The following is a 13,104-nucleotide window of genomic DNA, read 5'->3' as shown; positions in this document are numbered from 1 at the left end:
TTGAATGGAAAAATGGATTGATTATCTACAAAACAGATATCAGATTAAGAAATATCAGATTGCCTTTGAATAATTAGAAAGTTATTTTATGTAATGGGAGGGGTTGGGAGATGAAAAGCTTTGGATGTGGTTACTTGGATTGGAAGGGAAAATTTTATTCTATGTTTGGTTTATGTATAACAATACCTTGTGATTGACCCGGGAAGCCGGGGGGGGGGGAGGGAGGGGGGAAGGGGGTTTTTTTGGGTGGGAGGGGGGAAAGAAGGGGAAAAAATGTTTCTGTTTTTTAAAACTCTTTCAATAAAAAAAAAAAGCCATCTTCAGTGTACATTATAACGATAAGAATAAAACACAAACACACATCCTTCGCATTCATTACAAAGACAAGGCAGAACTGGAGCCGAAGGAGATCGAGGGGGCGGCTTCGTTGGGTTGGGAGAAAAATGGGGAGGGGCAAGCCCAGTCAGGCCAGGGCCTTTCAGGACTGGGACAACTTGTAGACAGGGAGGAAGGGGGGCAGGATGACCAAGAGACACTAAGCAGTGAACATGAGACACCGAGCTCAGGTGATGAGCAAGGACCACCCCCTCCTGATCCTCGAGCACGGAGAGTGGAGAGAAGGCGGGAACAGCGCAGGCTGACCCAACTACTCGGGAGGAGAGCACCCCAGCAGGAAATGCTGTCGAAAGAGTCAAAATGTCTCCACTGCTTTTTCGTGCATCATAGAGCAGGAGTTTGATGGAGTGGTGCGGTGGCCTAGAGGTGGAGCTCTCGCCTCACAATCAGGAGGCTGTGAGTTCAATCCTAGGTAGAGGCAGATATTTCTCTCTCTGGGCACAATGAGACTATATATGCTGAACAAAACTCCACACTGGCGACAGGAAGGGCATTCGGCCAGTAAACGCTCAGCTCCGTTCAGTTGCCCAGACTCCACCCCGCAAGGGATTATGGAGTCATTGAAAGAAGATGATGATAGGGCAGGAGTTTGATCTCACAGCCCAAGTCACCCTCTTCTCTTTTTTGGATCTGCAGCTCCCACCTTGGCTGTGAACCGAAGCCCAGCGCGATCAACCAGTATCAAGTGCAGTTGGCAAAGGGTTTGCTTACCAATACATTCACCCCGCACGTCTTGCTTGTAGCCCATGTTGCACTCGCAACGGTAGCTGGACGGGGTGGGGATGCAGCGCCCGTTCAAGCACAGGTTGGTGAAATGCTTGCAAATGTCGATCGTTTGGTTCAGCGTCGCTGTGCCTAGAAGAAACACGGCAGTGGGGGGTTTCATGTGGAAGTGAAGCCCCCCCCCAATTCTTGGGGAGTGGTCTTGCCCCGGGTGGAAATGCCCTCGTTGGCACACCGAGCCTGCTGACCAAAATTCAAAACCTTCCTGGGTGCAACGCAGCCACTTTTGGGGTTGTTGAACCATGAGGACTAGAATCTTAGTTTTTACAGAAAGGCGTTTTAGAGCAAGAACCAACCTCCAGGAATCCCCCCAACCCAAATTCTGCTGATGGGCCTCAGATGTTGGTGGGTTTGCTTCCAAGACTATCTATCTATCTATCTATCTATCTATCTATCTATCTATCTATCTATCTATCTATCTATTTTTAGTGCAGTCCTCAACATCACCACCATTCTAGCAGACTTGGGAGACGTTCACAGAGCAACGAAGGACACCGCCCTGAGTCCTTCGGGAGAAGGGCGGTATAAAAATCGAAATAAATAAATAAATAAATAAATAAATAACTCGAAACCTCAGCTCAATATGAACAAAAACTGGGGTAATGATTTCTCTGATGAATGTCCCTGCCCATCCCATGATATCCTAGTGTCTTGTCTCCAAAGTCCTCTGTGGGAGGGCACCCCAAAAGACAAGGCAGGCCCTGGCAGATATGCCAGTCAGTAGAAGAGACGCCCCTTTCTGGCACCCCCAAAAACTGAACAAGACGCCGTCACCATCCGGTCTGCCAGGATGTGCCACCATCGAAGGGCAGAACATGGACAAGAGGTGGGCAGTTCGGGACAAATTGGGGTCTGATTGGGGTTTTTTTGGGGGGGGGGAGCTTTAGAAATCTATGGGGTTTGGGGATCGACCTGAACACGGCAGAGTTTTTGGGAAGACACCAATTTATGAAGGACTCTGTGACTTTCTATGTCTCAACCTGGAGCAGTTTCCGAGGGATGGACTTCAACTCCCAGAATTCCCCAGCCAGGGAATTGTGGGAGTTGAAGTGCACCGCTCGGAAACTGGTCCAGGTTGAGAAACTCAGCTCTACGGGAACCATTCCTTGTTAGAGGAACATCCCAGGAAGGGAGGGGGGATTTTCCCCCAAATCCCAGTCAAATTTTGCACCCCATCTGAAGAACTCCTCAATTTGCCTCCTTCTCCTTTGGACCCCGTTCGTGGATGGAACTTGGTTTGCGTTCCACATCTGGATGGCATGCAGGACGATTTAAACCAGTGGTAGTCAACCTGGTCCCTACCGCCCACTAGTGGGCGTTCCAGCTTTCATGGTGGGCGGTAGGGGTTTTGTCCGATACTGAAGCACTTTCCTTTTTTTATATATATAATTGACTTTTTAAAAAAATTTCATAGCATTATTTAAAAACATTTTCATTAGGTTTTCATAAAACTCCCCATGACAATTTAAATTTCTGAAAATATACTATTTGTATCGCTTGCGCCTAAGTTTAGTTCACGTTATCCAAGTGAAACTAAGTGGCGCTATAGTGCGACCGCAAACAAAAGAGCCTCGTCCCAGAATAGCTCGCGCATCTCCCCCCACACCACCCACCTGTAACAGACAAGCAGAGCTGGTAGCCGGCGCACCCCCCCCTAAACCCAATCCACGATGCGCGAAAGGCATGAACAGATGATGATACATGGCGCATTACTGTTGAACCGGTGGGCGGTTAGAAAATTTTACTACTAACAGAGAAACAAAAGTGGGCGGTAGGTATAAAAAGGTTGACTACCCCTGATTTAAACGGATGGCATCTGGGCATTCTGGACCCTGGACTCCGTTCTTGAGCCTGGGTCAAAGATGCCCATCTGGGTGCAACTCGTGAAAGGTTTTAGGGTCACCTGACAGCCAAAGGCCTCAGCTGGTATCTGCTGGGCACGGAACTCAGATTTTAGCCCTCTATTTCTTCAACAAGGCGCCCTTTCTCACCGATGCTAGAACTCCCGGGGCCCGTCCCTGGCAATCCGGGGATGCCCCCTTGTCCGTTGGCTCCATTGGGTCCAAATCCTCCAGGGCCACTTATCCCCGGCCCAACTCCATTGGGACCAAAGCTGGGAAGGCCTGGAAAGGTACCAGGGAAGCCTGGAATGACGGGAAGACCTTCAATGCACAACCAACGGTATTCATCTGCGAGAAATAAAGACAGATTATATTCGTGATTATTGATTCAGAAAGTTAAGGGTGATGATAAAACTCACTGCCAAATGGTGCCAATTGATAGAAGTGGTTTAAAGAAAAACACCCTCCCCTCCCCACAACCAGTACATACACTCCTCTACTTATAACGGTTCGGTTAGTGAACGACATTTCAACGGCACTGAACAAAGTGACTCAGGACCATTTTTCACACTTATGACCGCTGCAACATCTCCATGGTCAGCTGATCAAAATTCAGACGCTTGGCCACTGGTTCATATTTATGACGGTCACAGGCTTCCGGGGTCATGTGATCTCCTTTTGTGCTCCCCCTCCGAGAAACAAAGTCAAGGGGGGAGTCCCTGGATTCACGTAACCGCTGCATTGCTTAACATAACATAATAACAGAGTTGGAAGGGACCTTAGAGGTCTTCTAGTCCAACCCCCTGCCCAGGCAGGAAACCCTACACCACTTCAGACAAATGGCTATCCAACATTTTCTTAAAAATTTCCAGTGTTGGAGCATTCACAACTTCTGCAGGCAAGTCGTTCCACTTGATTGTCCTCACTGTCAGGAAATTTCTCCTTAGTTCTAGGTTGCTTCTCTCCTGGATGAGTTTCCTCCCATTGCTTCTTGTTCTACCTCAGGTACTTTGGAAAATAGTTTGACTTCCTCTTCTTTGTGGCAACCTCTGAGATATTGGAACACTGCTATCATGTCTCCCCTAGTCCTTCTTTTCGTTAAACTAGACATACCCAGTTCCTGCGACCGTTCTTCATATGTTTTATCCTCCAGTCCTCTAATCATCTTTGTTGCTCTTCTCTGCACTCTTTCTAGAGTCTCAACATCTTTTTCACATTGTGGCGACCAAAACTGGATGCAATATTCCAAGTGTGGCCTTACCAAGGCATTATAAAGTGGCACTAATACTTCACGTGATCTTGATTCTATCCCTCTGTTTATGGCTTTTTTAGCAGCTGCTGCACACGGCTGGCTCCTATCTAAATGGTCGTCCACTAGGACTCCAAGATCCAAGATCAGCTTGCTGAACAACTGATGCGATTCACTTAACAACGGTGGCAAGAAAGCTCGTCAAATGGGGCAAAACCCACTTAACAATTGTCTCGCTTAGTAGCAGAAATTTCGGGTTCAATTGTGGTCGTAAGTCTGTCTCCTAATGGAAGGGGGACGAAGCTTGTACCCAGTGGTGGGATTCAAATAATTTGGCAACCGGTTCGCCCAGGGTCAGGTTGGCTGTGGTGGGAAATGTGGCCCATCGTCCTCAGCTTCGCCGCACATGCGGGAAGAGCTTCCCATGACGGCCAACCTGACTCTGGGTGAGCAGGTTGTTAAATTAGCATCAACCCTCCCCCACCCCGGCTATCAAAGTGGATCCTGGGCGCTGCACTGTGAGGAGAAAAACGAGGAAAAGTGGGTTACTCCTTCCCTCGTTTTCCCATTGCAGCGGAGGGCCGCGGAGCTCGCCCCACCCACCACCACCGCCCAGATGCCCTCGCTTCCCCCAAGCATTTCTTTGCCTACCAGGTCTGTCGCGTTTCGTGGCGTTTTTCGCCATCGTCTGCGGGGAAACAAGTTTGTGGGACTAAAACAAAAAAGTTCAGTCGATCGATTCCAACATTGTGAGATCTTTTTTTAAAAAAGAATTGGAATTGATCGATTGAACTTTTCTTTTTTAGTCTCACAAACTTTTGTTTCCCTGCACAGGATGGTGAGAAACGCGATGGAGAAACGCGACAGACCTGGAAATCAGGTAGGCAAAGAAATGCTTGGGGGAAGTGAGGGCATCTGGGCACCAGGTGCTGAAATTGGGCGTCTCTCTCCAACAGCTACCCCAGGCCCACCAGAGGGAAGGCCGGCATCTACCAGCATTTAAATGCAGTGGCATTCCAGCTCCAGCTGGCATGGGCACTGCAGGCAGGACACCTGCTCGCTTCAGCAACCTCCCTGATCCTCCGTCGGCACTTTGGCCCTGGGCTGCCACCTTATGCAGAGGCCCCGCCTGGAATAGAATAGAATAGAATAGAATAGCATTTTTTTTTATTGGCCAAGTGTGATTGGACACACAAGGAATTTATCTTTGGTGCATACGCTCTCAGTGTACAAAGAAAACCAGACATGTTCCCGAAAACACAGATTTTTCTAGAACACGTCTAACCGATTCACAGAACTCAACAAAAAATTAGGTATTGGTTCTACCGAACCGGTGCGAACCGGCTGAATCCCACCAGATAGGTACCCCTGTCTGTCCATCAACAGCACTGAGAACAGTGAAATTTCTTTGAATCAATCACACACAGTCTGCTGAGCTCAGAGAAATGTTGGCATCTTCAGTATGCCTCCCCCCGTCGCCCTCCAGAGGCACTACAGATCCCATAATCCATAAACACCCACAACCCATCCCTGGTTAAATGCTGGCTGGGGATTATGAGCATGAAAATTCAAAACTCACTGAAAACCTAGCAACAGAAGGGGCGGGAATGGTGGGCCTGTTTCAAATTTATTGATAATCCTTTGGTGGTGTGCTAAAACAGAGTTGGAAGGGACCTTGGAGGTCTTCTAGTCCAACCCGCTGCTCAGGCAGGAAACCCCAGACCATTTCAGACAAATGATTATCCAACATCTTCATAAAAACCTCCAGTGACGGAGCACCCACAACTTCTGGTGGCAAGCTGTTCCATTGGTTATTTGTCCTCACTGTTGGGAAGTTTCTCCTCAATTCCAGGTTGCGTCTCTCCTCGATCAGTTTCCATCCGTTGCTTCTTCTCCTGCCTTCAGGTGCTTCAGAGAATAGCTTGACTCCATCTTCTTTATGGCAGCCCCTCAAATATTGGAAGGCTTCTATCATTTCACCCCCTAGGTCTTCTTTTCATTAGGAGCACTTTGGCTTGCAAAAATGTGATAATTCAATACTTTGCAGAATAGGTGGACCCCTTCCTCTCTGGGGCAATCCCTCAAATGGGTGGGGGGGGTTGGACTAGATGACCTACCAGGTCCCTTCCAAATCTGTTAATCTGTATCTGTATAAATGTTTGAAGACTGCTATCATGTCCTCCCCCACGCCTCTCCCCGGTCCTTCTTTTAATCAAACTAAAAAAGGTAAAGGTTCCCCTCACGCTTATGTGCTACTTGTTCCCGACTCTAGGGGGCGGTGCTCATCTCCGTTTCAAAGCCGAAGAGCCAGCGCTGTCCGAAGACGTCTCCGTGGCCATGTGGCCGGCATGACTCAACGCCAAAGGCGCACGGAACGCTGTTACCCTCCCACCAAAGGTGCTCCCTATTTTTTCTACTTGCATTTTTACGTGCTTTCGAAACTGCTAGGTTGGCAGAAGCTGGGACGAGTAACGGGAGCTCACCCCGTTACACGGCAGCACTAGGGATTCGAACCACCGAACTGCCGACCTTTTGATCGACAAGCTCAGCTGTCTTAGCCTCTGAGCCACTTTAATCAAACTAGACATACCCAATTCCTGCAACCATTCATCGTATGTTCTAGCCTCTAGCCCACTCTGGAGTGTGATGTTGCCCAAGTCCCCCCCCCCCGGGAGCTGTGGGGTCTTAGACAAATTACTCACCTGATCCCCGCACGGGGCACATCTCTGGTGTTTGTGCAATGGCCCAACAGCGCCCGGAGTCACAACAGCATTGCATCTTGGTGTATTGGCCAGGAAGCTCCCCTGCGCACCGTCCACCGATCAGCGCCGAGAAGCAGGTGCCAATCCGCTGGTCTGTGGGCAGAAGAGAGACACAGGTAAGCCAGGAAATGGCCGGAGGGAGGGAGTACAGGTAGTCCTCGACTTAGGGCCACAATGGTGCCCCAAATTTATGTTGCTAAGTGAGACCTTTGTTAAGGGAGCTTTGACTCGCTCTACGACTTTGCTTGCCACTGTTAAGTGAACCGCTGCTGTCGTTCAGTTAGTGACACCGTTGTTAAGTGAATCCGGACTTGGCTTGTCGGAAGGTCGCCAAACGGGGAAATCATATGAGTTCTGGGACACTGGGACTGTCATAAATAAGAGTCCATTGGTGGACATGCGTGGAAGCTAGAAGATATTTTAGTTGAAAAATACACACATGGCTGGAAAAACTGATCAAAGAGCACATCGATTTTAAACCAGAAGTCTTTCTACTTGGGATCATACCAGAAATTTATAATAGAGAAGTGAGATATTTGATGGTAAATATCATAACAGCAGCTAGAATAGTATTGCCAAAAATTGGAAAAGTGAGAAAATACTTTTGCAAAACAAAATAATTAGGAAAATAATGGAACGTGCTGAAATGAGTAAATTGACATTTGAAATAAGAGAACAGGAAGAAAAGCAATACTATAAGATATGGGATATATTTTATCAATGGCTAGAAGGGAAGAGAAGTTAGTAAAGATTGGAGAAAAAATACTATTAACTGAAATATTAATATGAATGGTGTAGAACGATAGAATTAGTGATGTTACCAGATAAAATATTCACCAGCGGATATGCATATGGAATGAGAAAAATAAAGGTTATAGCCATTGGTTAATTTAAAGTTCTGGATATAAAAGGGTGACAATATAAATTTAGATAAATTAAGGATATTTGTAAATTGTGAAGGCAGAAGAGATTTGTAACCACCCTGCCGATACACAATATTGGGATTGAAAATGTTTTCATGTTTATGTGTCTTGTCTTAAAAGAAAATAAAAAAAAATTGGGAAAAAAAAGAGTCCATTGCGAAGTGTTTGCATTGAATCAAACATGACAGCATAACACCCTAGAAGACTTTTTTTTTAAATTTGAATTTATATCCCGCCCTTCTCCGAAGACTCAGGGCGGCTTACATTGTGTTAAGCAATAGTCTCATCCATTTTTATATTATATACAAAGTCAACTTTTATTAGCTCTTGACAGACTTGAACCTTGGGCCCGATCTAACAAAATGCAATTCAAGGTAGAGAAAAGTAAAGTCTTACACTTAGGCAAGAAAAACCAAAGGGACACATATAGACTGGGTGAAACCAGATTTAATAGCAGTGAGTGGGAGAGGGATCTTGGAGTCTTAGGGAACAACCATCTAAATATGAACTAACAGTGAGCGGCAGCAGCCAAAAAAGCCAACACAATCCTAAATTGCATTAACAGAGGGATACAATCAAGATCACGGGAGATACTAAACCCACTCTATAAAGCCCTAGTTTTGGTCACCACACTATAAAAAGGACAAGAAGCAACGGGTGGAAACTAATCAAGGAGAGAAGCAACTTAGAACTAAGGAGAAATTTCCTGACAGTTAGAACAATTAATCAGTGGAACAACTTGCCTGCAGAAGTTGTAAATGCTCCAACACTGGAAATTTTTAAGAAAAAGTTGGATAGCCATTTGTCTGAAGTGGTGTAGGGTTTCCTGGCTAAGGAGGGGGTTGGACTAGAAGACCTCCAAGGTCCCTTCCAACTCTTGTTATTCTATTCTATTCTGTTCTATTCTATTCTATTCCATTCCATTCTATTTTCTATCCTATCCCATCCCATCCCATCCCAGAAACAGGTAGAGAGGAGTATAAGCCCCCAGCAGCTGTTTCTTCACTTTTAAATAGTTCTTTTATATGATTTCCTGCATGTAACAGGCAAACATCACCCGAGGTCTATCAGGAAAGGCTCCGCTCCTGTTGGAAACATTGACTATTTCAAACTATTCGCAGGAGGCCTCCGCCTCCTAATCAGGACCACAAAAATATCTTCAGTCCGGCAAAGTTAAAGGATGCTCAGAGGTTCCCCCAGGTGCTCCGCTGCTCTCTCGGAGGGAACAAAAGACCCTTTCAGGAGGAGAAACGTAAACCCCCTTTCTTGGGAGGAGAAAGTTTTTCATGTTTGGCCAGAGAAAATATTGTCCATCACAGCGAGCGACAGCACATTTACGGCACATGTTCGCTCCAGGGAAACGGCCGGTGGCATGACGTAGTCCAGTCGGCCATGCCAAGGCCTCCTTGGGGAGGCGTTTGGTTATTTTTAAAACCTGGCTTGCCTAATTAAATCTGCCCAGTGTTGCTAAACGTTTTGGCAGCTGGGAAAAGATTTTCAGGGTCCAGATGCTTAGACGATCTACCCACAGCCCATCCTTGCTCCAGAGATCGTAATTCATCCTCGCCTGCTCCTTTGCTCAGACAAAGCGAGACAGAGAGAGAGAATGAGAGACAGAGAAAGTGGGACAGAGAAACACACAGAGAGGGAAAGAGAGAAAGAGAAAGAAAGAAAGAAAGAAAGAAAGAAAGAAAGAAAGAAAGAAAGAAAGAAAGAAAGAAAGAAAGAGGGAAAGAGAAACACAGAGAGAGGGAGAAAGAGAGAAAGAAAGAAAGAGGGAAAGAGAAACAGAGAGAGAGGGATAGAGAGAGAGAAAGAGGGAAACAGAGAGAGAATGAGAGAGAGAAAGAGGGAAAGGGAGAGAGAGGGAGAAGGAGAGAGAAAGAAAGAAAGAGGGAAAGAGAAACAGAGAGAGGGAGAGAGAGAGAACGAAAGAGAGAAAGGGAAATGGAAACGGAGAGAGAGGGAGAGAGAAAGAAAGAAAGAGGGAAAGAGAAACAGAGAGAGGGACAGAGAAAGAGAAACAGAGAGAGGGACAGAGAGAAAAAGAAAGAGGCTTAACACACTGTAAGCCGCCCTGAGTCTTCGGAGAAGGGCAGGATATAAATGCAAATAAATTTTTTTTTAAAAAAGACACCAGGTGAACAGCTGAATGAAATTGTAAGGGGAAAAATTTTAGTGTACACCTTTGTCTATTTACCTGTGCTATATTAAGGGCCGAAGGGCCTGAAATAAAATCAAGGTTAATCTGGGTGATGAAATTGTGACCTTTAAATATGTCAAAATGGTGCTTTGCAATGCGGACAGTTGATTAGCTTGCAAAATGTTGTGGGTAAAGAGGAAGGGTGCACTTAAAAATACATGTAAAAAATAACCAAAATGTTGTGTAACATTTAGGTTGGAGGAATGGACAACTGCCCCTGTTGCTTATGACAGTATAGACCAGGAGTTGGCAACCTTAAACACTCAAGGAGCCACAAAGGTCCTAACCGGAAGCTCCCCCCACCCCCGGTTCAATTCTGGAGCCAACCAGAAGTCCGGTTCCCCCACCATAGAGTCTCCTCCTAGCGCGGCAACCTTTTTCCTCTACCTGTCCTAGCCAAAAGCCCTATGAATTGTGGAGCCGACCAGCGACAGGGAGCCGCAGCAGAGGGATGGAAGAGCCACATGCGGTTCCAGAGCCACATGCGGCTCCAGAGCTGCAGGTTGCCGATCCCTGGTATGGACAGATTCCGAAAATCATGTGATTTGTGGTTTTCAGCTACAAAAGACAAAGTTGAATAATGGGAGGTTGCCAATCATCCTCACACCATCCTTTTTGGACTCCTTGTCCGATTGACCCTCATTGCAATGTGATTAATATAAGTGCTCTATGCTTGCTGTGCTTTAAATTCGAATAAACCTCTGAATCGTAAAGCTGCCTTTTCAATTGTTGTTAGGTGCACTTATGCTCAATAATTCGTTTTCTCCCCCGACATCACAACGGAGAAGCTGGACTGACCACAACCATAATTCCTGCTGACTGGCATCTCTTCCCAGTCTTGACCGCTGGCCATTTCCAGCCTCCGCATGAGATTTGAACCCGGGGCAGCTTCTCTTTGCAAACAAGGCTGGCAAAGGCTTTTTCGCAACAGGGCTAAACAACAAGATGTGTGCTGGGTTTTTCTATTAGCTGTGCTAATCCTTCATTCTCATTCAGAGTAGAAATTTCTCTCTCTTTGTCTTTCTTTTTCTCTCTCTTTTTCTCTCTCTCTTTCTATTTTTCTTTCTCTCTCTTTGTATCTCTCTCTTTCTCTCTTGTTCTCTCTTTCTGTCTCTGTCTTTCTCTCTTTCTTTTTCTGTCTTTCTCCTTCTCTTGCTCTGTCTTCTTTCTCTCTCTCTCCCCCTTTCTCTCCTTCTGTCTCTTCTGTTTCTTTCTCTTTTGGTCTCTCTTTCTCTCTCTCTCTTTCTCTTTCTCTTTTTCTGTCTCTTTCTTTCTTTCTTTCTTTCTCTCTCTCTTTCCTTCCTTCTGCCCCTCTGTCTCCTCTCTCTTTCTTTCTCTTTCTCTTTCTATCCTTTTGTCTCTCTCTTTCTCTCTCTTTCTCTCCTTCTGTTTCTCTGTCTCTTTCTTTTTCTCTCTTTCTCTTTTTCTCTCACTCTAAAGAATTAGCGGAGCCTTATATAAAAACATGTCTTATTTTAATCAGGATCGAACCAACCAACCAACTTGATCTTCCTCCCTTTGACTCCTGACAAGGCCTTTAATTAGCCCCTCACCCGGCATCTGCTGGAATCCGTTGCATAAGTGGGGTACAGCATCCACCCCTCAACGTGACTGCAGGGTCTCACGTCAAATTGGTGGGGGCCTGTATCAGCCCAGGAACTTATTGTTTTCAGATAAACAATGATTAGATGGCCTAGACCAATGATTTATTTATTTTTACATTTATACCCCGCCCTTCTCCGAAGACTCAGGGCGGCTTACAGTGTGTAAGGCAATAGTCTCATTCTATTTGTATATTTACAAAGTCAACTTATTGCCCCCCCAACAATCTGGGTCCTCATTTTACCTACCTTATAAAAGATGGAAGGCTGAGTCAACCTTGGGCCGGGCTTGAACCTGCAGTAATTGCAGGCTGCTGTGTTCTAATAACAGGCTTCTAACAGCCTGAGCTATCACAGCCCTATGATGGCTAACCTTTTCCGGAGCGAGTGCCCAAAATGCCTGAACCCCCCCAAATGCAATGTGCTTGCAGCCTCCGTGCATGGGCCCCGTCCCCCACCTGTGCATGTGTGCACGGCCCCCCTGGACACACACCTCCCCTGCGCATGCGCACTGTCCCATGCATGCGTCCTGTCCCATGCATGCGCGTCTCGCCCCATCATGCGCCCCGCCCCCACGCATGTGCACGCCCACACACACACACCGCCCCCTGCGCATGCGCTGCAGAGACCTCATGACCAGCTGGCCGGCAGAAGGTACCCGCGCATGCGCAGTGGAACTGAACTAGGGTAACGGTTCACCTGCCCACAGGGAGGGCGCTGCGCACCAACCTGTGTCATACATGCCATAGGTTCGCCATCACAGGCCTAGACTTTGGTATCTGAACATAGATCCTTTTAACCTGTTAATTCATATTTTACCGTGTTTTTAATCTAGGCGAAATGGTAATGCCTGCTGTAAGTCCATGCATGTTACGCCATACGCTAAATAAATAAATTTATGGCTTGAAGCAGCCTGCAAAGACGTGAACTTAGACAGATGTCGGCTTCTGTCCCCCTCTCAGAAAAGATATTTTGTGCTCAATCTCAGCTGGGTGCTTCGTTCACCCCTGGCTGGTTGGGGGAGGGGAGAGGGAGGGAGGGTCTCCACGTTGGGATCCAGACCCATAAGGCACAATTCTAGAGTGGCTTATGGTCCTTGGGAGCAGCTGCGAGAAAAAGGAGGGAAGCGATTCCTGGCAGCCCAGCCAGAAAAATTACAAACCCAGTGAGGAAGTCATTAGAAAAGGAATTTTCTGGTTAGGGCAAGGGGGTGGGAGGCAGAGAAGGCATTTAGCCAAGCCTGCATTCCAGATTCCCACCCACCCCCCATCAGCAAAGAGGAGGACAGAAGTTTCCTTTGCAAAGGATTAACTGAGGCACCCTCCCCTCAAAAAACCTGGCTCCTT

General features: G+C 46.7%; 1 protein-coding gene across 1 annotated transcript in view; it reads right to left on the bottom strand.

Moving 5' to 3' along the window:
- The window catches only part of FBN3 (fibrillin 3), a 161,767-nt gene that overhangs the window by 116,446 nt on the left and 32,217 nt on the right, over window positions 1-13,104 (bottom strand). Inside the window, exons 7-9 of the mRNA XM_058173252.1 lie at window positions 6,972-7,124; window positions 3,171-3,368; window positions 1,108-1,251 (exon numbers count right to left, since the gene is read on the bottom strand). Of these exons, the coding sequence (XP_058029235.1) occupies window positions 1,108-1,251; window positions 3,171-3,368; window positions 6,972-7,124 (495 nt within the window). The remainder of the gene's footprint in view (window positions 1-1,107; window positions 1,252-3,170; window positions 3,369-6,971; window positions 7,125-13,104) is intronic.

Source organism: Ahaetulla prasina, chromosome 1, assembly GCF_028640845.1.
Source record: "Ahaetulla prasina isolate Xishuangbanna chromosome 1, ASM2864084v1, whole genome shotgun sequence".
NCBI lineage: Eukaryota > Metazoa > Chordata > Lepidosauria > Squamata > Colubridae > Ahaetulla > Ahaetulla prasina.
The sequence above is the reverse complement of the archived record's forward strand: the minus strand, read 5'-3'. Positions and strand labels throughout refer to the sequence as shown.